The sequence below is a fragment of the Meriones unguiculatus genome, chromosome 6 (genome assembly GCF_030254825.1).
Source record: "Meriones unguiculatus strain TT.TT164.6M chromosome 6, Bangor_MerUng_6.1, whole genome shotgun sequence".
Lineage (NCBI taxonomy): Eukaryota > Metazoa > Chordata > Mammalia > Rodentia > Muridae > Meriones > Meriones unguiculatus.
In genome coordinates, this window is record NC_083354.1 from 61,484,226 (window position 1) to 61,505,258 (window position 21,033).

Below are 21,033 nucleotides of genomic sequence, written 5' to 3' on the forward strand. Positions count from 1 at the left end.
AAGATGACAATGGGAAAAACCTCTTCAATTAGAAAACTGCCTTGATCCAAAGAAGGACCATGTATGGATATAACCTACAACCCCTGCTCAGATGTAGCCCATGACAGCTCAGTATCCAATTGGCTTTCTTTAAAGAAAGAAAAAAATGTATATTTACTTGATTTTATGTGTGAGTATTTTCCTTGAATGTATGTATGTATGTATGTAAGTGTGAAGAGTTTAAATTAGCCTGGGTGACTCCATTTTGAAATAAGGAGCCATTTTGACTGGAAGCTGAACTCAGGTACCAGGAAATATCACAGAATGTGCACCTGGCAGAAAACATATTTAGCTCTCCAAGCAACAGCCTCCACAAAGTATCACAGAATAAATGTTTAATGAAAAATAGAGACAATCTCCCTGGCAATTGTGATTATATAAACGGTCACCTCTCCCCTATGGCTTTTACCGAAGTCTGGAACATCAAGGTATGAACCCCCCTGCTTTCTCTCATGGAAACATGTAGCCACCCCCTGCTTGCTGTCATGGAAACCCCTTGCTTACAGTTTTTCCCTTTAAAAATCCTGCTCTCTCAGGACTCAGGCTTCCACTTCTCTACTGCTGTGTCAGTGAGATTTGAGTCCCGAGTTCGATCACCCTGGTAATAAAGCTCTGTTGCTCTTGCATCGAGTCATCTCCTGGTGGTCTCTGAGGGTCCCGTGATTCTGGTATTATATTGATTCCGGTGTCTGGGAACCCTCAAAACCTCTAGGACCCCTGACCAAGAGAGCTTAGTCCTGTGGGAAAATGTTTTTTGTGTTGTCTGTCTGTCTCAAGTTTTTTTGTTATATAGTTTGGTTAACCTTCAGTCAGGGGGCAGAATATGGCTTTGGGAGACATCCAGACAGCCACTGCCCACGGGGGCATCAAAGACATCTGGTCCTCTCACCAGTAATCAGTTAACCCATCCGGAACTTCTATGGCAGGGAAGCTGGAGTGGGGGAGTGGGGATCAGTTTTAGCCTTTCTGGAACTTCTGTGGCAGAGATGTCTGGGAAAAGCCAGGTTTTGGTTTTACTTCGTCTCTGTGTGTGATTGTCTCTTGCTTGGTGTTGTGCCAGGAGTTACTGTTTCATTTCTGTGATTGTTTGCAGTCTGATTTGCTTGGTTCTATTTCTGTTTGAAGCTGAAGCTCTTTTCAATTTTGTGATTTCAGTCTTGTCCCGAGATAAAGCCCAGGTACAGGCTGTGATTTAATGTCTTTAGTTTTGCTTCTGCCTGAGACAGCTGGCTCCATCTTTGTGTGATTTTTACTGTTTGTTGAAATTGTCCGTTTTATTTCTCTTGTTTCTTTTTGATGGATAGACTGACTGACAATATGGGACAGAATACTTCCAAACCCCTTGACTTCTTTATGACTCATTTTAGGGAAGTTAAGACTAGAGCTCACAGTCTTTCAGTTGATGTGAGGAAAGGAAAAATGAAACTCAGGGTGGCCTGCCTTCAATGTGGGTTGGTTGCCAGAAGGAATTTTCCATCTTCCCACAATCCTTGTGGTAGGAAGTAGAATCTTTCAGAAAGTATGTGGCCACCCAGACCAAGTGCCCTATATTGCAGTTTGGAAAGATCTAGTGATTCATTCACCTCCATGGATTAAGCCCTTTCTGACCCGCACTAACAATCCCCTTCCACAGGCTCTCCAAAACCAGAGACCACTGTCCTGGCTGCCTTACCCCCTACTATTCTGTTTTGCAGGATGGGACCCCACGGAGATGATTTTTCCACCCCCTTGGTATAGACCTTTTCTCACTCCTCAGCTGGCTCTGGCTCCTTTATCGAGGTTGGAGCCACCAACTGGCCCAGCACCAAAGACCCAGAGCCTCCAGGCAGCCTCTCTCTCTCTGGAGAACAAGATCACTATAGAACTCAGAATGCCAAGTTCTCTGTCAATTCTAGGGATTTGATTGATCTCTTTGAAACTGTTCTTTTTACCCACCAGCCCACCTTGGATGATTGTCAGCAGCTTTTAAACATTTTGTCTGCCATAGAGGAGAGTGTATGTATTATTTCAGAAGTGCACAAAAATGTCCCAGATACTACAGGAGTTCCAAATAGAGATCAAACACATATTGATGATTGATTTCCCTACAAGAGGCCCAATTGGGATTCAGACATGGCTTCAGGTAGGAAATATCTCCTAGTCTACCATCAGACTCTGTTGGCAGGACTCAAGGTGACCGCAAGATGGCCCACTAATTCGGCCAAGGTGTATGATATCAGACAGGGAACAGATGAAATTCCAGTACCTTCTTTGAAAGAACAGGTACGGTTGCTTTGGCTTTCATTAACCAGTCCACTCCAGACATTAAAAAAAAAAAAAAAGAAAAGAAATTAAGACTTTAAACCGCAACCAGCATTTATGTCAAAGGTAAGTCCGAATGTAACTAAGTTTATTGGGGCAGATTGGAGATATAGGCCCCAAAGTTCAGGACAGATAGAGAAAATTAATAAAATGTTAAAAGAGACCTTAACTAAATTGACCTTTGAGACTGGCACTGACTGGGTGATGCTCCTCCACTTTGCCCTTTATAGGGTTAGGAATTCCCCTTACCAGCTAGGGTTAACTGCCTTTAAGATATTACATGGGATGCCTGCCCCTATAATACCCAACCTTAAGACTGATGCTACTGATGAAGTGGATTAAAACATGTTTGGAGAAATGTTTAAGGCTCCTGTGCAAGCAGACAGTTCTTAAAAAGGCACCAGCAGCTTCTCAGGTAAGAAAGCTGTAAGCTCTATGATCATAATAATTGGATTCAACAGGTAGCAAGGTGTTCCTCCCTTGAAATTACAGCTAAAGGGAGTAAAAATGAGTTTTATAGTGTTGTCTGTTTATTTTGAATATGTAAGTTTACTATGTTTTATATATCATGATGTCTAATTATTAATTATTAAATGTATTAAGACTTTACATAATTTCTGTCCTGTCTTAAAAACCAGGTTTATTAAAATAATTTGGTTTGAAACTCTGTTTATATACAATATTAAAACCACACCTCCATATGTTTTTATATAAGAACTTTTCTTACTGGCAACCAATATTAAAATAATACACTTGCTATTGATTTTAAATGTACTGAATTGTTTGCATTGATGAAATTTGGTTTTGACTTTTAAAATTATAGTTATAATTTGTCATTTCATTTCTTAAAAGGGTACTTTGATATTGCTAAAGTGGGTTTAAAATATGTTTATGTCTATAAAACATTTTAAAGTTTATCAGGCTTTTTAGACAATGACCTTGGGCATTCTAACAGGAAACTTGAAACAGTTTCTCAATCTTTTGGAGGAGGACAAAAAGACTTTGGTATATATTTTGTTAATTTTACCGAGTAAAACCAAGCCATACTATTTGAGCCAATTAAGAAAATTGCTGTTTTTAAAATGTATTATGTCAAAATGATAAAATAATAAAAAGGGTTCTGATGGAAACTTATATTGTCTGAAAAGCAAGAAAAATGTCTGATTAAATCAAAAGAATGGAGCTGGGAAAAGCCTAACCTGAAGGTATATAGAATGTTATAGAAAGTATAAAATGTATTTGCTTTGTTTTTTTTTTTCACTTGCAAGCATGATTTGAAAAAGAACTGTAATATATGTCACTCTTCATTTAAAAGGCTGATGTTTCTTCAATACAAAATGTTTTTTATGTTCTTCATTGCAGCTCCATGTTAGCACAGGGTTGTATAGGGTTATATGACAGAGAGTCCCAAAATCCTGGCAGTAGTTTCCCAAGGTCTCCAAGAAAATTTGGGCACAATGCAACTCTGGATTATGATATGCTATCCACTGGGAAAAACCTACCCCAACTGTACCACTGCTAGGGACCAGCCTAAACTGTGACACCTGGACAGCCAATGTTTCACATTGCTAAGGGCGAGGTGAGGCCATTTTCTCGTTTCTTTCTCCACAGAAACAGTGTCTCATCTTCTGTGCCTGGATACTGGGCCACCCTTGCTCATGATGCCAGAAGACCACAGGAGCCAGGGACAGCTGCCTAGGGTGATGGACTGACTAGTTGTCACTGTCATTTTGATTGATTCATGAATCAGTTCATTTATTTGACTCATGATTTTTCCTTCTCAGGTCTCTGATTACATTGATGGCTAAGCTAAGGTTATGGTAGCCTTGCAGCTAAAGAGCAGATAATTAGATTATTGTTAGTTCTTTGGTTAATTTACTAGTTAAAATTATTAAGTACTAGGTCTTCTATTTAAAAAGGCAAACAGGTTTTTCTTATCTAATTGCTTTGCTAGGGAAAGTCCAACTATTTAGAGTTTAGCACTAAAGCCGTTAATGTATTTCTGCCTAACTTTCCAGTATATAAGAAATGGCATGATGGGTGATTACCAACAGCTGTACTCACAGCTAAAATGTTCAAGTTTAAAATGTTAAAGACCATGGACACGTTTAAATTACTTATAAAAGTTATAAAAGAAACACCTAGGAAGAATTGACACTGATTCCATTGGATGCAGTTTTACCTGTTATTCACAAAAACTTATTGATATATTCTTTTTCTGAGTCTTTTTATATATTTTCTGTTGCAAACTAAAAATTAATATGTTTCAGGGAATCAGAAAGTCATGAGACCTGAATCTGACATAGCTTGAACGAACCCCAGATGAGTTATTTCCTTGGATTTGAAATTTTTCACTTTTTCCATTGATTTCTAGTTTGAATTTGTCTCAGCAGATTTTCACCTGGTTGAGAATGCAAGCTGAGATCTGAACTTGCTGAAAGCTGACATGATTGCTCACTGCCTCGTCAGATAGATCAACTAACCGGACGCTTCTGAGTACTGCCCCACTGCCCTGCCTTTGGCTGGCTTTTCAGCTTTCATAGCCCCTGATGCCAAAAGTCCTATTGTCAGAATTGAAGCAGTTTCAGAAAAAGAGAGTACCAGACCCAAATCCCACCTACAGGCTGAAATGCTACATCAAAGGGGGCTCCCTGACATTACCTATTATTTTGGGGACATGCTTAGCTGGAGCAGAAATAGAATTGCAATACTGGATTACAAAGCCAGAATCATAACAGCTCAAAGGCAGAATCTTTTGCATTTGGTCATTTTTGGATCATGCTTGCTTAATGAGTTGTTAGGATATATTAGACAAAGACTAGGGATCATGCATTTGATGGTAATGAGAACCCAGTAGTATCAATTTGAAGTTGACCATGGAGTGTAAAAGCCCAAGATTGGCCTCTTTATTAAAAAAAAGCAGGGGGTGGGGAATTAAGGGTTTAAGTTACCTGGGTGACTCCATTTTGAAATAAGGAGCCATTTTGACTGGGAGCTGAACTCAGGTACCAGGAAATATCACAGAATGTGCACCTGGCAGAAAACATATTTAGCTCTCCAAGCAACAGCCTCCACAAATTATCACAGAATAAATGTTTAATGAAAAATAGAGACAATCTCCCTAGCAATTGTGATTATATAAACAGTCACCTCTCCCCTATGGCTTTTACCCAATTCTGTAACATTAAGGTGTGAAACCCCCTGCTTTCTGTCATGGAAACATGTAGCCACCCCCTGCTTGCTGTCATGGAAACCCCCTGCTTACAGTATTTTCCTTTAAAAGCCCTGCTCTCTCAGGCCTCAGGTTCCCACTTATATACTGCTGTGTCACTGAGACTTGGGTCCCGAGTTTGATCGCTCTCATGATAAAGCTCTGTTACTCTTTCATCGAGTCATCTCCTGCTGGTCCCTGAGAGTCCCGTGATCCTGGCATTACATATGCATACATACATCCTTGTGTATGTACATGTCTGGTACCCGAGGAGGTCAGAACAAGTCCTAGTAGGAAAAGTATATTTTCATTCAGTTTCTCCTGTATATTAAAAGATAATGGAGAGAAAATGTAGGATGATAACTTAAAAACCTGTAGGCTGATAATTTTAAAATTCAAACTACACATTCAGAGCCAATATCTAAAATATATAAGGAACTAAAAAACTGGACATTACATACACAGTTAACCCAATAAAAAAGAAAAACAGGTCTACAGAGAGAATTCTCAAAAGAGGAAACACATCAACCTCCACTTCAGGAAGCCTGCATCCCATACCTACCTTCTCTAAGTCTCAGCTCACCAAATTGGAGGCTAAAGGAGCTTTGCACAAAACTTAGCTCACACACTAAAAGTTTGGTTAAAAGAACCAAATGCTTCACTTTTTTTGCCCTAGAATTCTCAGAGGCAGATTCTAAATGGCTGCCACCCATAAATGGCTTGTAGGGATAAATCTTTCTAGGCTCTAGCTATGACTTTAGATGCAAAGAAATGCAAAGGGAATTGGAGGGGCTGCATCTCCTGGTCTTCTATCCAGTAACTCATGATACTATAGTGATTTTAATTCAGTTACGAGGAAGAGGCTACATAGAAGCACTAGCATCAATGACTTTATCAGTAAGATTCATGTTGACTCCAATTAGGAACAAATCTTCACCAGACTGACAAATCCAGTTTCATCATCTTGGGTTTAATGGGTGAATTACATATAATTTTAGACTTCCTCCTCATCATTTTACATACTCCTTGGATTAAAGCTTTTGTATAATTTTAATTTTTTAAAAAATTCATTGATTATATATCCTGATTGAAGCCCCTTCCCTCAGCTCCCCCCAGTCCAACCCTCTCTCTGTCTTCCCCTGTCCCTTATATATCCTATCCCCACCCCCTCTTCTTCCATAAGACTCCCTGTTCTCTGCCCAAACTTTGGCTGTGAGACTCAGTATCTGCTGTGATCCCCTGGGTGGAGCCTTTCAGAGGACCCTGTATAGTAGATTCCCATCCTGTTTCCTCTCTTCCATTGCTCCTGTTTTTCATGTTTGCAATTTTGAATGAGATTTAAGCATCCTCCCTAGGGTCCTCCTTAGTGTTTAGTTTCTTTAGGTCTGTAGATTTTAATATGGCTATCCATTATCATACAGCTAATATCTGCTTATAAGTGAGTGTATATCATACCTATCTTTCTGTTTCTGGGTTACCTCACTCAGGATAATCTTTTCTGGTTCCATCCATTTGCCTACAATTTTCATGATTGTCTTGTTTTTAATAACTTAATAGTATTCCATTGTGCAAATGTGCCACAATTTCTGTGGCAGCCTTTTTGGAGTTAATGGCAAAATTGGAGGTAATGTCATCTGAGCAGTGGAATTCAGCCTCTTGGCTCTGCTTATTTTCCAAAGTCCAATCTCTCATAGACTGACGTTGGTGGTCCTACAGCAGATTGCTCTGACCCTGAGAAACTCTGTGCAAGCACAGTAACCAGACAGCAGACTCTGTGTAACCTTGAGTAAGCCCTCATATGTTTTGGTTAAGTAAAATTGCCTGCGTGAGAAACTCTTTTGCCTACTTAAGTGTTAACCTGACGTCCATTAAATTGACACTTTGATCAGCATGTAGACTTGGTGTCCTTCTCTGTGTCATCCTATCTCCCTCTCTCTCCCAAGCTCTCCCTCAGATGGTATTCAGGTGTTATTGCTGGCTGGTGACAAATTTCTGTATCCATTCTTATGTTGAAGGATATCTAGGATGTTTCCAGATCCTGCCCATTATAAATAAATTTGCAATGAACTTGGATCGCATCTTAACACACTCATTATGGTCCTTTGTGCTTTCTAAGTACTAAACATAGCTCAACATGGAAAACTGCCATGACTTATAAGTAATCATAAATGCTCTTTTCCTGCCAGTCCTCCTGTGCTCCCTTGATCTCATACTTGCAGAGACATTAACTTATCATTGATTTTGTTTACTATCAAAGTAAACAAAACATTAGATTGCAAATCCAGTTTTAAAAATCCTAGTGAAGCTTATTTACAAATATAGAAAAGAAGCAATGAGCCACACAGGCAGACACTCAAGGAATACCACAGCTGTACAGACTGCAAAAACCAACAGATGATGGGGATCCCAGCCCAACAGATACACCTAGATCCTAGCCCCTGCATCATTGGCTCCAGAAACAATGTGGAAGAGGGTGAGGAAGATAGGAAGAGCAAGAATGCCAGGAAGTCTGCTGTGAAAGTGTCACTTCTAGAAATGGCTGCATAAACAAATCAGAACAGTGGACATATTGATGAGGTAGTAGTAAAAATTTTGAAAAAGTCCAACCCCTAGATGAAGATTTAGCCTCTATCAGGGATGAGCTCCCTTACTGATCACCTAGCACAAAGTGGTCAGTCCTTGTGATGACTATTCTTGCTTGTCAACTTGACTGTTCCTCAAGTTAAGTAAAACCCATGAGGCTAGAATCCATCTTTCACTTTCTTTCTTTCCTTCGTTCTTCCCTCCCTCCCTCCCTCCCTCCCTCCCTCCTTTCCTTCTTCCCTCCCTCCCTCCCTCCCTCTCTCCCTCCCTCCCTCCCTCCTTTCTTTCTTTCTTTCTTTCTTTCTTCAGGGTTATTCTATGTAGTCTTTTTTGTCCTTGAGTCACTTTGTAGACCAAGCTAGCCTTGAACTCATAGATATCCACCGGAGTCTGTTTCCCTGAGTGCTAGGATTGTAAGCATGTACCATCACACCCAGCTGGAATTTTTCTTTTGAGGGATTTTCCTTGATTGAATTATTTGAAATATAAAGACCCACCTAAACCTAGATCTTTAAAGGTATGAGGATCCACTTAAAACCCTAGTCAAACCTTCTGTGGCTGATGATTTAAAGGATCTGTAAGAAGGGAAGAGAAGGAGAAAGTGATGCACTTTTATTTCAGCTAAAAACACAAAAAATACAAACTCAGCATACATGTGCAAAAGTAACCTGATTGAGATGCAGAAGGTTCTTAACTATTGCACAGCTACAGCATTAAAACAGAATTCTCTGTCTGGGTAACATGAACTCTAGACAGTAGGGGAGGTAGAAAACCTTGAACTCCAATATCATGCTACAGAGTCAAAAGTAAACAGAATGAGATTTGTGGCATTTTTATTTTCGAAAATAAAGTTAGTGAGTAGGGAATGAAAATGATTGGAAAAAGTAGTCTTTGGTATATACTAGAACCAGAACTTGCTGACATCAGCATCTGTTACATGATCAAAAGCAAAATATGAGCACACTGTGAAATATTTAGGTACAACAAAATATTGTAAAATTTCTTAAAAAAAAACAAAACAACAAAGTTCTTACTCTATATTTTAGGCTGCCTGGAACAAAAAAATCTTTTTGCTTCAGTTGTACAGTTCCTAGGACTCTGGGATTAAAGGTGTGATCTGCCACCCAGCTAAACAGTAATTTAGGAAACCTTGTTGTGGAGATTTGCTTGTGGAGACTGGAAAGAGGGTTGATTCAATCTACTGCAGCTCACCTATTGGAAGCATTAGTAAAAGCAACCAGGGAAGGAAGTGGGCGTGGTCTTCAGAGCCTCCATAAAAGGAGATTCCAGGGTCTAACTAGGTTCATTCTTCTTCAGACTCCACAGAGTATGTTTCCAAACCTTCTGGCTCCAGACCCTGCTAGATCTATCCCCTCCACACACTGAGGATCTGTCCCCAGATCCTCAGCTAACATTACTGCATCTCTAGAAAACACTGCTGAGGACAGAGAAAATTCATTGGGTGAGTGAACAATTTACAAGGGAAAAATCCTTGATGTTTTCTTATTTTCAATTAATTATGGAATTGAAGTTTCTGCTTAGAAGAGATATATTGCTATTTAAGAAAAAAAATTATTCTGTCCCTATTTAGTTATCTTATATAATGTGGGTAATATGATGTGTGCTAAGGGTATGGATAATTTTACATTTATCATTTTCTGCACTTTATTTGACCTGACGTGTTGTTATTCTGAGAGATAGTCACAAGATACTTTTCATTTTTTTTTCTCGATGCAAAAGCAAGAGGTTTATTCCAATCGTGATAGGGTCACCCCTCTAAAGACAGGAGACAACCCTGAACATGCAAAGCACAGGGTTTTTATACCTGAAAATCAGACCACTTTTGATTGGTCAGCAAGAATAGCATGAAGATAGTTTACAGCTGGTTGTAGATAGTTTACAGCTGGTTGTTTATGGTTTATCTCAGAACAGTTCATCCTTCCCTTCAAGAGGTATGTGCACCTGGATTCAATTCAAATAATCACAGTTGTTTTTCTCATTCCCGGGTGGTCCCTCAGTGACAGGGAATAAATCTTTGAGTTTTCAGGTGAGCTGCTTGCCTTTAAATAACCCTCCCTTCTTGTCTCGCTTTTTGCCTTTCCCACCACCACCTCTTCATTCCCTCTAGCCTTCCCGAGCTTTTGCTCTCTTTTCCTTTTTGGCATCTGTGGATACAGTCACTGTAAACATTAGATGAAAACTCATTTCCTTCAAGCAGGGTGTCAAGCTCCTGGCCAGGACTTTTCAAATATGAGCCCTTGTGTAAACGAAGTAGGGGAAAAACAAAACAAAACAAAAACAAAACAAGGCCTTCGTGAGCTGAGCCATTAAGTGATCTTGGTTTTATTGATACTCACTAAGGTTGAAGTCTGCACACATGATGCCGCCGGACAGAGTTCTCGAGGGAGGGCTTGGAACCTAGATTTTCTCGTCTCCAAGTTTTAGGGAGCCTGGGACATCAGCTCTTTCTGCCTGTAAACTTTGCCTTTCCCTCCCTATCTCTGATGAAGCACTGAGGAAGTAAACAGGGCTCAAGCGATCAGGCACTGTCCCACAGGTCATGTGCTTGCCTTCCTAGAATGAAGGGTTTGAATCTCAGTTACCATAGGACACAAGGTCTAGCTTCTTCACCCACTCTGGAAGTCACTGCAAGTCTGTCTCCATTTCTAGGCTCTTCTAGATAGGCACACCTCTTGCCTCCGCTCACAAGCCTCTGAGACCTTCACTTCCCACCTGACCACCCTGGTTGTTGATACTTTTCATTTTTGTGCGTTTTCTATGTTCTAAAATGTTTTAAGAACATTCTATTTTGTACATACTATCACCACTAAATAATGGATATACATATAATATGTAACAATTGAATGCTCTAAATTCTTTGAGAACATACCAGAACTTACAGATATTTATGAACAGCGTGGAAGTACAGTATGTTGTTTTCATTTGCTGGTAATTATGAATAAATGTGCTATGAATATAGTTGAGCAAGTCTCCTTGTGGTATGGTCAAGCATGTTTTGGGTATATATCAACAGATGCTGATGTCAGCCCAGGAGTGGTATAGCTGGGTCTTAAGGAAGATCTATTCCCAGTTTTCTAAGAAACATCCAGTTTGATTTCTATAGTCATAAAAATTTGCATTCCTGCCAGCAATGGAGGAGTGCTCTGCTTTCTCCACATCCTCACCAGCATGTGCTGTCACTTAATTTTTCTGACAGGTGTTACATGGAATTTCAGAGTTGTTTTGGTTTGCATTTCCTTGATGGCTAGAAACATAGAACATTTCTTTAATTGCTTCTCAATCATTAAATATTCCTTTGTTGAGAAATCTCTCTGTAGTGCTGTTGCCCATTTTTAATCGGGTTATTTTGTTTTTTTGGTGTTTAATTTCTTGTTCTTCATATATTTTGGATATTAGTCCTCTGTCAGATGTAGAGTTGGTAAAGATCTTTTCCCACTCTGAAGGCTGCTATTTTGTCCTATTAACAGTGTCCTTTGCCTTAGAGAATTTTTCCAATTTTCATGAGGCCCCGTTTATGCATTTTTGATCTTAGTCCCTCAGATCTTATTGTGTTCTATTTAGGATGTGGTCTCGTGTTTTAATAAGTTCAAGGCTATTTCCCACTTTACCTTTCATTAGATTTAGTGTATCTGGTTTTATATTGAGATATTAGATCTACCTGGACTTGAGTTTTGTGCAGGGTGATAAATATGGATGCATTCGCAGTCTTGTGCATTCACACATCCAGTTAGACCAGCACAATTTGTTGAAGATACTTTCTTTTCCCTATTGTATGGTTTTGGATTCTTTGTAAAAAGTCGGGTGTCTGTAGGCATGTAGTTTATTTCTGGGTCTTTGATTAGAATCTATTAATCAATACCATATGATTTTTATTACTATTGCTCTGTAGTACAGCTTGAAATTAGGGATTTTGATAGATTCACAAGTTCTTTTATTATACAGGATTATTTTAGATATCCTGTTTTTTTTTTCTATATGAAGTTGAGAAATGTTTTTCAAGGTCTGTAAAGAATTGTTTTGAATTTTGATGTGAATTGCATTGAATTTCAAGAGCTGCTTGATAGTCTACCATGTTGGAGGATCTACTATTCCTGACAGAGATTGGTATTGGGTTGGAAGGCTACATGCAGTTAAAGACAGCACTAATCACACCATTCCATTTATAATAGTACATTCAGGTCAAAGTCTGATGCAATCTTCAATTTCTGTATGTGATTTTAGTTATCTCTGTGTACTTCCAAAGCATTATGGGGTGAGGTGTCTAATATAGAATAAATTACCTTTGTGGAAAACATGACTATCCGAGAAATTAAGGAAGGCAACATCAAAGCCACAATCTCTTTGCTAAACTAATCATTGACAATGAGTGTTAGTCCTGGATTTTGAGTTTACTTTCGACCACCTCTAAAGCCATTTGACTCCATCTGTGTCAAATTCCAGAAGCTTCAAATATTTTCACAAAATTGGCATTAATCAGGCTTGGAGAGATGGCTCAGAAGCTAAGACCACTGGCTGTTTTTCAATGGCTTTGAATTTGTATGGTGGCTCACAACCATCTAAAATGAGATCTGGTGCCCTCTTTTGGCATTCAGGCATACATGCAGCAGAAGAGTGTATAAACAAGCAAACAAAGAAATAAGTAAATAAATACATTTTTAAAAAAGATAAACAATGGCAATTAATCCAAGCAAGATTATTTCTTTGTGTAAAATGCAAAAGAGATGAAAAATGAGCATTTGTTGGTTGGATAGGTAAGTCTTAAATAGTTATGTGAGCCTCATTTATGGCTTAGGATTTCCTCCCATCAATTCAAGGCAGGAGTTGTGTCTTTGGGAATCATACAGGTCACCATGGAGAATTTTCCTAGTATTCAATTAATGTTATTTAGGATTTACATGAAAATGACTGTATAAGTTCACTATTGATTATTGGGTTAGATTTATGTCAGGTGGGAAGATCCACCATAAATTCTACTGAGATCATTGCACCATTCCATGGATTGAGGTCTCAAGCTGAAGAAAAAAGGGAAAGAGGAGCAGAGCAGCAAAGATTCTTTCCTTCCTGCTTCCATATATCAGATGCCAGGAGAACAGATGCTTTGAACTCCTGCCATAATTTTTTTTTCACAGCAGATGGCCAATACCCTTGGGTTATGAGGCAACATAAAGTATTATTCTTGTTAGTATTTTGTAGCAGAATTAAAAGAAATAACTAATACTGTTTACAATATCAAAAGGTGGATCAAAAGTGGAAACTTAATGTCAGATATCAAGCAAAAGCATTTACTGGAGAAGGTGTGAAGTAGGTTGTATTTTATTGGATAGACAAGGAGGAGGTGTTTTACTAACATATGTCTGTGATGAAAGGCCCACCTGTGGAGTTGAAGGACTTTGATCAATTTACAGTGTATTTTTTCTACCACATTGAAGATGCCTTTGGCCTTGAACTAAGCTACTAAATTAAGCTGAAGCCTCTAGAAGAAATGCAGACAGAAAGACACAGAAGATCATGAGCTCATTCTGTGTTTCTAGTAGGAAAACTGTAACAGGAAAGGGCAGGACCCACAACCCTATGCTTAATTTTCTTCTTGGTCATACAAAAAAATGAAGGCTGTTTTGCCATAGACAGAATTGAATCACAACTTGACTCAGATATTGTGCAGTCTCTTGTTTCTCTGGGGTCCAATAATAGAAATTCTGCTTCTTTCCTCAGGAAAATGGAGTCAGGCATCTCACAGGCCTTCCAGGAAGAGCTCACCTGCCCCATCTGCTTGGGCTGCTTAACAGACCCAGTCACCATAAGTTGTGGACACAGCTTCTGTCGGGCCTGCCTCTGCCTTTCCTGGGAAGACCTGCAAGTGCCTGTCCACTGCCCCATCTGTAGGCATCCATCCCAACAGAAGGACTTCAGAACCAATGATGTTCTAAAGAAGCTGGTGTCCGTTGCCAGACAGGACATTCTCATGAAATACCTGAGCTCTGAGGAGCACAAGTGTGTGACCCACAAGGAGGCAAAGAGGATCTTCTGTGAGGAGAACAGGGTCCTCCTCTGTCAATTGTGCTCTGACTCCCAGGAGCACAAGGGTCACAGACACTGTCCCATTGAAGCAGCTTCTGAGGGCCAAATGGTCAGTGATATTTCTGGGAGAACTTGAAAGGTCGAGAGAGGGAGCTTAGCAGAGCACAGGAAGATCCATGTCTGATTACAATTGCATTCTGAACAATGGCATTTTAAAAACAGCTAACTGAGAAAGGGTGGCTATAAAATGTATGCATCCCTTGGGAAATCCATTAGTGTAAATAATTTCTAGTTTTGAAATATATTTTGCTGATGTCAGTGGGAAGTAACATAGTAAGTTCACATCTTTAAAAGTTGTATGTCACTGGAGATAAATTACTAAAAGTACATTGGAATTAGCTTGAGAGAAGCATTTGGAAATCCCAGTCAGATCTAAATTACCCAGACTTCAGTCAGGCTTACTAATCATGTTACTTGAGTAAAGAGTTATTTTGTATTTCTACAGTCTGAAATCTAAAACTCATAGTTATCAAAGTCAGAAAGTGAGAACATGGTCATTTTTCAAATTTTTTTGAAGTAACTATTCATTTCTATTGTCTGTCCATCAGGACTATGAATGTGCTTATTCTTCTTTACAGGAGAAACTTCTAAAGCAAATGGCATCTTTATGGGAGAAGATCCAAGAAAATCAAGAGAATCTAGAAGCAGAGAACAGAATGACAATACAGTGGTCGGTGGGTATGGGACTGACACTAAAAGTCAGCTTGAGGCAACTAACTCTCTCTCAAATCTGCTCATTCACAAGTTGAGAATAAGGCATGGGTGTTGATACTAGGAGAACCTTTTCTGCAGGCCTCTAATTCTGAGTGTAATATACAATGCTGCACTCAGAGAGCATGGTCTGGCTATGGCAGAAACATTTAATGAGTGATCTGACAGTTCAGCAAGTGCATTTGACCTTATGATTGCCCCATGATGATTAAATAATATCTGCAGAGTTTCTTCTTTGAGTAAACGTGTGAATTAGCAAAGAATTCCTTTTCTTCAGGAGGCTCATATCTCCTTAAATTGATGAAAATGCTTAGAGAAAATGATGGGTTTGTTTGTGCTATTTACAAAGAAGAAAGAAAAGAAAGAAAATAATTCATATTTCTGAAAAGTGGGGACAGAAAATCAGTGTGTGCAGCACACTGACAGGATCCCACTAGTCGACTTTCAACATAGAAGGCGTCAGTGGAGAGGATAAAATACTTTGTAAATGTGATTTAGAATGTCCCTTTTCCTTTAGGAATACCTGACTCTTCGGAAAGAAATTATCAGGACAGAATATAGGAAAGTACATCCAGTCCTCTATGAAGAAGAAAAGCAACATATAGAGTGTATGGAAAATGAAGGCCAAGCTCTTTTAGAGAAACTGTGGAAAAGCAAAGCCTTGATGGTCCAAAAACGGAATCAACTAATAGAAATGTATCAAGAGCTGATGACAATGTCCCAGCAGCCATATGTGGTGCTGCTCCAGGTGAGCATGGAGGAGTGCATGAAAGGGCTTTGTTATCTGAGGCCCATACTGGGACTGTTACATCTAAGATAGCTGTCTACATTCCCTGCACTTATTGTCAGTAGATATAAGGATAATCTGGAGACACGATGTTCAGTCATAATCTTAAAAGAGCAAGCTTTTGACACTGTGTCAGTGGATTCCTCATTGAATATCTCCTTATTTATTGCTTTTGTAGCTTGCTTCCCTGAAATCCCAAATTCATTTATTAATCTTACCAAACATTAATTTTTTTTGCCTCTACTTGAAAATTATGTACAGTTTTAAAGAAATTTATAGTTAATGTCTTCTCTTTACAAAAATGTAATTTTGTGTGTTCTTTGGAAGATGAAGCTTCGATGTATGGACTTCTTTGGTGATGAATGATGGCCTGAAACTCAAAGTAATCCTGAGGTCTCAAAACACAAATTTCTGTAATTATAAGCATGAGGTGTAATTCAGGTGTGAGGCCACAGTTTTAAAGTAGTCTTAGTAAAAGCATGCCTGTGCATTGTAGACAGGCTCAATTCAAGTCCCATTTGTAGACAGCTGTGGGTGTAAAGCAATGTACGTTCACTATGTATGCATGTTCTTCTTAATTATTGCCCTCATAGTCTGATTTTATCAAGAATTCTCTTCTGCTCATTTGCTTGGTTGGTATTATCTTAAGATATGAAAATAAATTTGAAAGGTCAATAAGTGTGATGTTAGTCAACATTTGTATAAATTTCTTCAGAAATGTAATCTATTCTTGTCTTTGCAGGACTTGGAAGACATGTTCAGAAGGTGAGTGATCAGTTCAAGGCAGAATATTTGAACTAGGCTATAAAATTGACCAAGCTTCATTAGCAAACTAAAAATATACTTTAGACAGGAATAATCAATTGCTTGTGTATGAAGTATGAGATTGGTATCATGTATATGACATCTGTTCTTTCCCAGAAAGTGTCTTTACTTACTGTATAATAGTGAAGCAGTGTATATAAGAGGGCTTGGTGATAAAATATCTACTTTTGAAATCATAAACCTTGAGGTCCATCAGCACCATTTTCTGATACTAGAAGAAATAGTAGGATACATGGACAAACAAATTGGTAGCAGGAAGGGCTCCAATAGTATCTAGGAGGAAACTACCCTGTTTCCTGATCTTGAAGTCACTATGATATCAGAAAATGCTTGTAAGAAAGATTTTCAGTCAACTCTTTACTTGTACTAATTTGATTTAATTATGTGTGTGCATGCATGCATGTGTGCCATTGTACACATGTGGAGGTCAGAGGATGACTTTCAGGAGTCAGTCCTTTCCTTCCACCACAGGTTCCTGGGATTGGACTCAAGATCTCAGGCTTGTATGGGAAGGGATTTAACTCCTGAGTCACTGTCTGAACTTGGAGTGAGCATTTCTCCTCATCAGTGTGATGGTGTCTTTAGCACCAGGCAGACCAAGGTCTTCTTCTCCTTGCAGGAGTGAGTCACTGCAGCTGTGCATGCCCCAGGTGTTGAAACTAGAGCTCAGGGCCCTGCCCATCACTGGACTGATTGAGAGGTGCAAGTGTTTCCAAGGTAAGTGTCAGCACTGCTGAAATGACCAGAGGTGCCCTTCAACAATGAGATAACCTTAACATACATGATTTTCTTTTCATCTCCAATGAAAGATATGTCAATGTAAGTCTCATTTCTAATCATGTTTATTCACATGGTCATTTAAAAAATATGGATGAACATGCATACAGTGTTATATGTGACCCAGGATGAAAATATAGTATCATTTGTTCCTTGAGACATAAGAAAGGATAAATTAATCGAAGACAATCTAACTCATGTTAAATATACCCGGTGATAGAGATATTTGATTTTCTTTCCTTAAACATTTTAACAGTTGAATTTATAAAGTACATGAACTTCTTAGATTAAAAATACACAAAATTTAGGGATAGACACTTGTAACCCCAACAGTACATACATGTTGAGGCATGAGGATTGCCCATGAGTCTGAGGCTAGACTGGTCGATACAGTGAGTTCCAGGCCAGTCAAAAATATATACCAAGACTGTATCAAAGAGAACTAAAGAAATACTATATACACAAGGGTGTATATCATGAGCAAATAAAAATGAAACAAATTTGAGACAGTTTCTAAATTTTCCTATTACATCTAAATGTGAATTATACCCTCACAGGAAAAGAGTATCAGAGAAGCCAATTGGATAAAGGCAGACAGTTACAACCAGCAAAGCACTTTTAATGCATATTTAGCCTTTCCTTGAGTATAAACATGAGTGTTTACATACAAATCAAGGTATGATTATCATTGCCCCTCTCTTAGAAATGAGTTTTGATGGAGGCCCATGAGGACAGCCTTCACTCTAGATCTTGAAGCAATGAACACATCTTCCTTTTGTCAGGTGTAATTAAAATTCACCTGACAGAAGTAGGATGAAGCTCCCTCCTCTTTTTTTCATCAGGATCCCATTCTGTTTCTTGTGTAATTTCTTGACTTTGAAGTGTTTGAGTGACATTTAACCCTCTAGCCTTATATGTCTCTTTGTATAATTTAGGCAATATGCAGGTACCTCTCTGACCTGATAAATTAAAATGCTCATTTTAATTAAAATATTGCCTCTTTTCACAGTGTACATTTCATTTGGAAATGCAATCTTAGCCCATGACAAGATGACCCCATTTGATGTTGTGAGAAGATTCATCTTTAGACCTCACCATCAGGAGACAATTTTGGAATCAACTGGACACTATTTTGCCACCTGGGGATCACAGAGTTTCACCTCTGGGAAATATTATTGGGAGCTGAATTTCTTGGATTCTTTGGACTGGTCTATAGGAGTCTGTAAAGATGGCAGCCAAGAGACTGATCCTGAGGGTGTATTTCTCCTTGTGTGTGTGAAGGAGGATAATCAGTACAGTCTCCTCACCACCTGCCCAGGATTTCATCACTATATAGAGAAGCCTGTGGGCTGGGTTGGTGTGTTCCTTGATTGTGAGGGTGGATGTGTGAGTTTCCTGGATGTAGCCAAGAGTTCTCTGATATACAGTTACCCTCCTGGCACCTTCAATTACCCTGTCAGGCCTTTCTTCTCCTTTAGTGGCACATTTTGATAGAAAGCTTCAATCCAGTACTGTAGTGCTGTTTAATTATTTCCTTCTGTATGGTTATCTCTTTTCTTTTTGCAGTTATATAATAAAATACTATTAAATATGGCTGACTATGTTTCCTTTTCATTTGTGGTCATCACATTTTTAAAGTAGGTTTCTCTTGTTTCCTTGTTTGATTATTAGTCTTTGCATATATTTCAGAATTATCAATTAGCAGTGATATTCAATTTCAGAATTAAAGCCATTTTTAAGAATGCTCAGGACCCTCATTAGGATTTCACATTATAAAAATATTATTTAAATGTGGGATTTTATCTTAAAGTTTTCAAGCACAGATATATATTTACAGGCTAATTTTGTTTTAACTTGACACGATATTTTGGATTTTGAGACAGGTTTTTTTTCTTTTAAAGTAGTGTTAGCTGTGCTCAAACTAACTCTAGTCCAGACTTGCCTCAAACAAACATAAATCTGTCTTTGCCCTTCGAATGTTGGGAAATAAGTGCAAGTCCACCACCAGGACATTGTATAGACATTGAAAGCAGATGTTCAGATTTATATGAAAATATAAAAAATAAAGAAAGCTTAAATAATCCTGATATGATAACAACACCTGAAGATACCACTATCCCTGTTTTCAAACTGTATTTCAAAGTTATAGAACTAAAAACACTTTGGCATTATCATAAAATTTGGCACACTTTTCAGCAGAGCCAAACTGAACCTTCCTATATGAATTCATACAGTTATGTACAGGAAATTTTTTAAGTGTAAAAAGGCAAAAATTACATAAAAAACACAAGATAGCATCTTAAATAAATTTTGCTGGTCAAATTGGATGGTTGTATGTAAAAGTCAAAAATATATCCATATTCATTTTCCTGTACAGAACCCAGTAGAAATGAATCAAATATACATTTAATGTGATAGAAGAGGTGGACCATAGCCTTGACCTCACTGGAACAGGAAAGGACTACATGAAGCTTTTAATTTTTCACTAAAGTAAGTCACCTTCTTTGGTTGTCTCTCCAAGAAAATACAACCTTAAGTCACACCTTCCCTATTAAGTGCTTTGTTTAATATTTGATCTTAGCATCCTAATAATTCAGATTTCAGTGTTTCACTTCTTGTAAAAGTTTGTTTTATTTGCCTGGTTCAGTTAAATGTCTGGGAGGCATACTGCCTCTTCTGCTAACCTAGGTCTAGTCCTGGAAGCTTCTAGCCTCCATACTCTCTAACCTAGGCCTAGGATGTCCTCAGCCTCTGAGACTTACTTCTTAATATGATCGCCCATTCTTGCTCTTAATGAGCTCTGGGCTGGTTCAGCTCTGATGTTTCAACTCCAACTCTTCTCCTGGCTATCTTAGGGAAACAACACCCTTCACAATAGCCACAAAGGACATAAAGTACCTTGGTGTGAACCTAACCAAGCAAGTCAAATACTTGTATGAAAAAAATTTCCATTCTCTGAAAAAGAATTAGAAGATATCAGAAGATGGAAAGACCTCGCATGCTCTGGCTTGGCAGGATTAATATAGTAAAAATGGCCACCTTACCAAAAACAATCTGCAGATTCAATGCAATTTCCATCAAATTTCCAACACAATTCTTTACAGACCTTGAAAGAAAAATACTCACCTTCATACGGAAAAACAAGAAACACAGAATCGCTAAAACAATTCTCTACAGTAAAAGATCTTCAGGAGGTATCTCCATCCCTGATCTTAAGCTGTATCATAGAGCAACAATACTAAAAACTGCATGGTTCTGGCACAGAAGCAGACTGGTGGATCAATGGAATTGAATGGAAGACCCTGTCATAAATCTACACCCTTATTGACACTTGGTTTTTGACAAAGATGCCAAGACCATTCAATGGAAAAAAGATAGCATCTTCAACAAATGGTGCTGGTCTAACTGGATGTCTACATGTAGAAAAATGCAAATAGATCCATACTTACCACCCTGCACAAAACTAAAATCCAAGTGGATCAAAGACCTCAACATAAAATCAGACACACTAAACTGCTTAGAAGAAAAAGTGGGGAAGAGCCTTGAACTCATTGGCACAGGAGACAACTTCCTGAACAGAACACCAACAGCACAGGCTCTAAGAGCAACAATCAATAAATGGGACCTCATGAAACTGAAAAGCTTCTGTAAAGCAAAGGACACTGTCCTCAGAACAAAACGACAGCCTACAGATTGGGAA

At 38.6% G+C, this 21,033-nt stretch overlaps 1 protein-coding gene across 1 annotated transcript; it reads left to right on the forward strand.

Annotated features, from left to right (window-relative positions):
- Nucleotides 1-13,871: 13,871 nt before the first annotated feature.
- Nucleotides 13,872-18,824, forward strand: LOC110540469 (tripartite motif-containing protein 43-like). The gene is made up of 6 exons (XM_021627245.1): nucleotides 13,872-14,282; nucleotides 14,812-14,907; nucleotides 15,462-15,692; nucleotides 16,474-16,496; nucleotides 17,176-17,273; nucleotides 18,343-18,824. Exons 1-6 carry the CDS (start codon nucleotides 13,872-13,874, stop codon nucleotides 18,822-18,824), a joined length of 1,341 nt encoding a protein of 446 aa, XP_021482920.1.
- The last annotated feature ends 2,209 nt before the right edge of the window (nucleotides 18,825-21,033 follow it).

Bases quoted from the DNA above. Each gene is read 5' to 3' on its own strand.
- LOC110540469 (XM_021627245.1), top strand. From the start codon at position 13,872: ATGGAGTCAGGCATCTCACAGGCCTTCCAGGAAGAGCTCACCTGCCCC. The intron at 14,908-15,461 runs GTGGGTATGGGA...CTTTTCCTTTAG, and splicing joins GAATGACAATACAGTGGTCG to GAATACCTGACTCTTCGGAA. The intron at 17,274-18,342 runs GTAAGTGTCAGC...CTCTTTTCACAG, and splicing joins GAGGTGCAAGTGTTTCCAAG to TGTACATTTCATTTGGAAAT.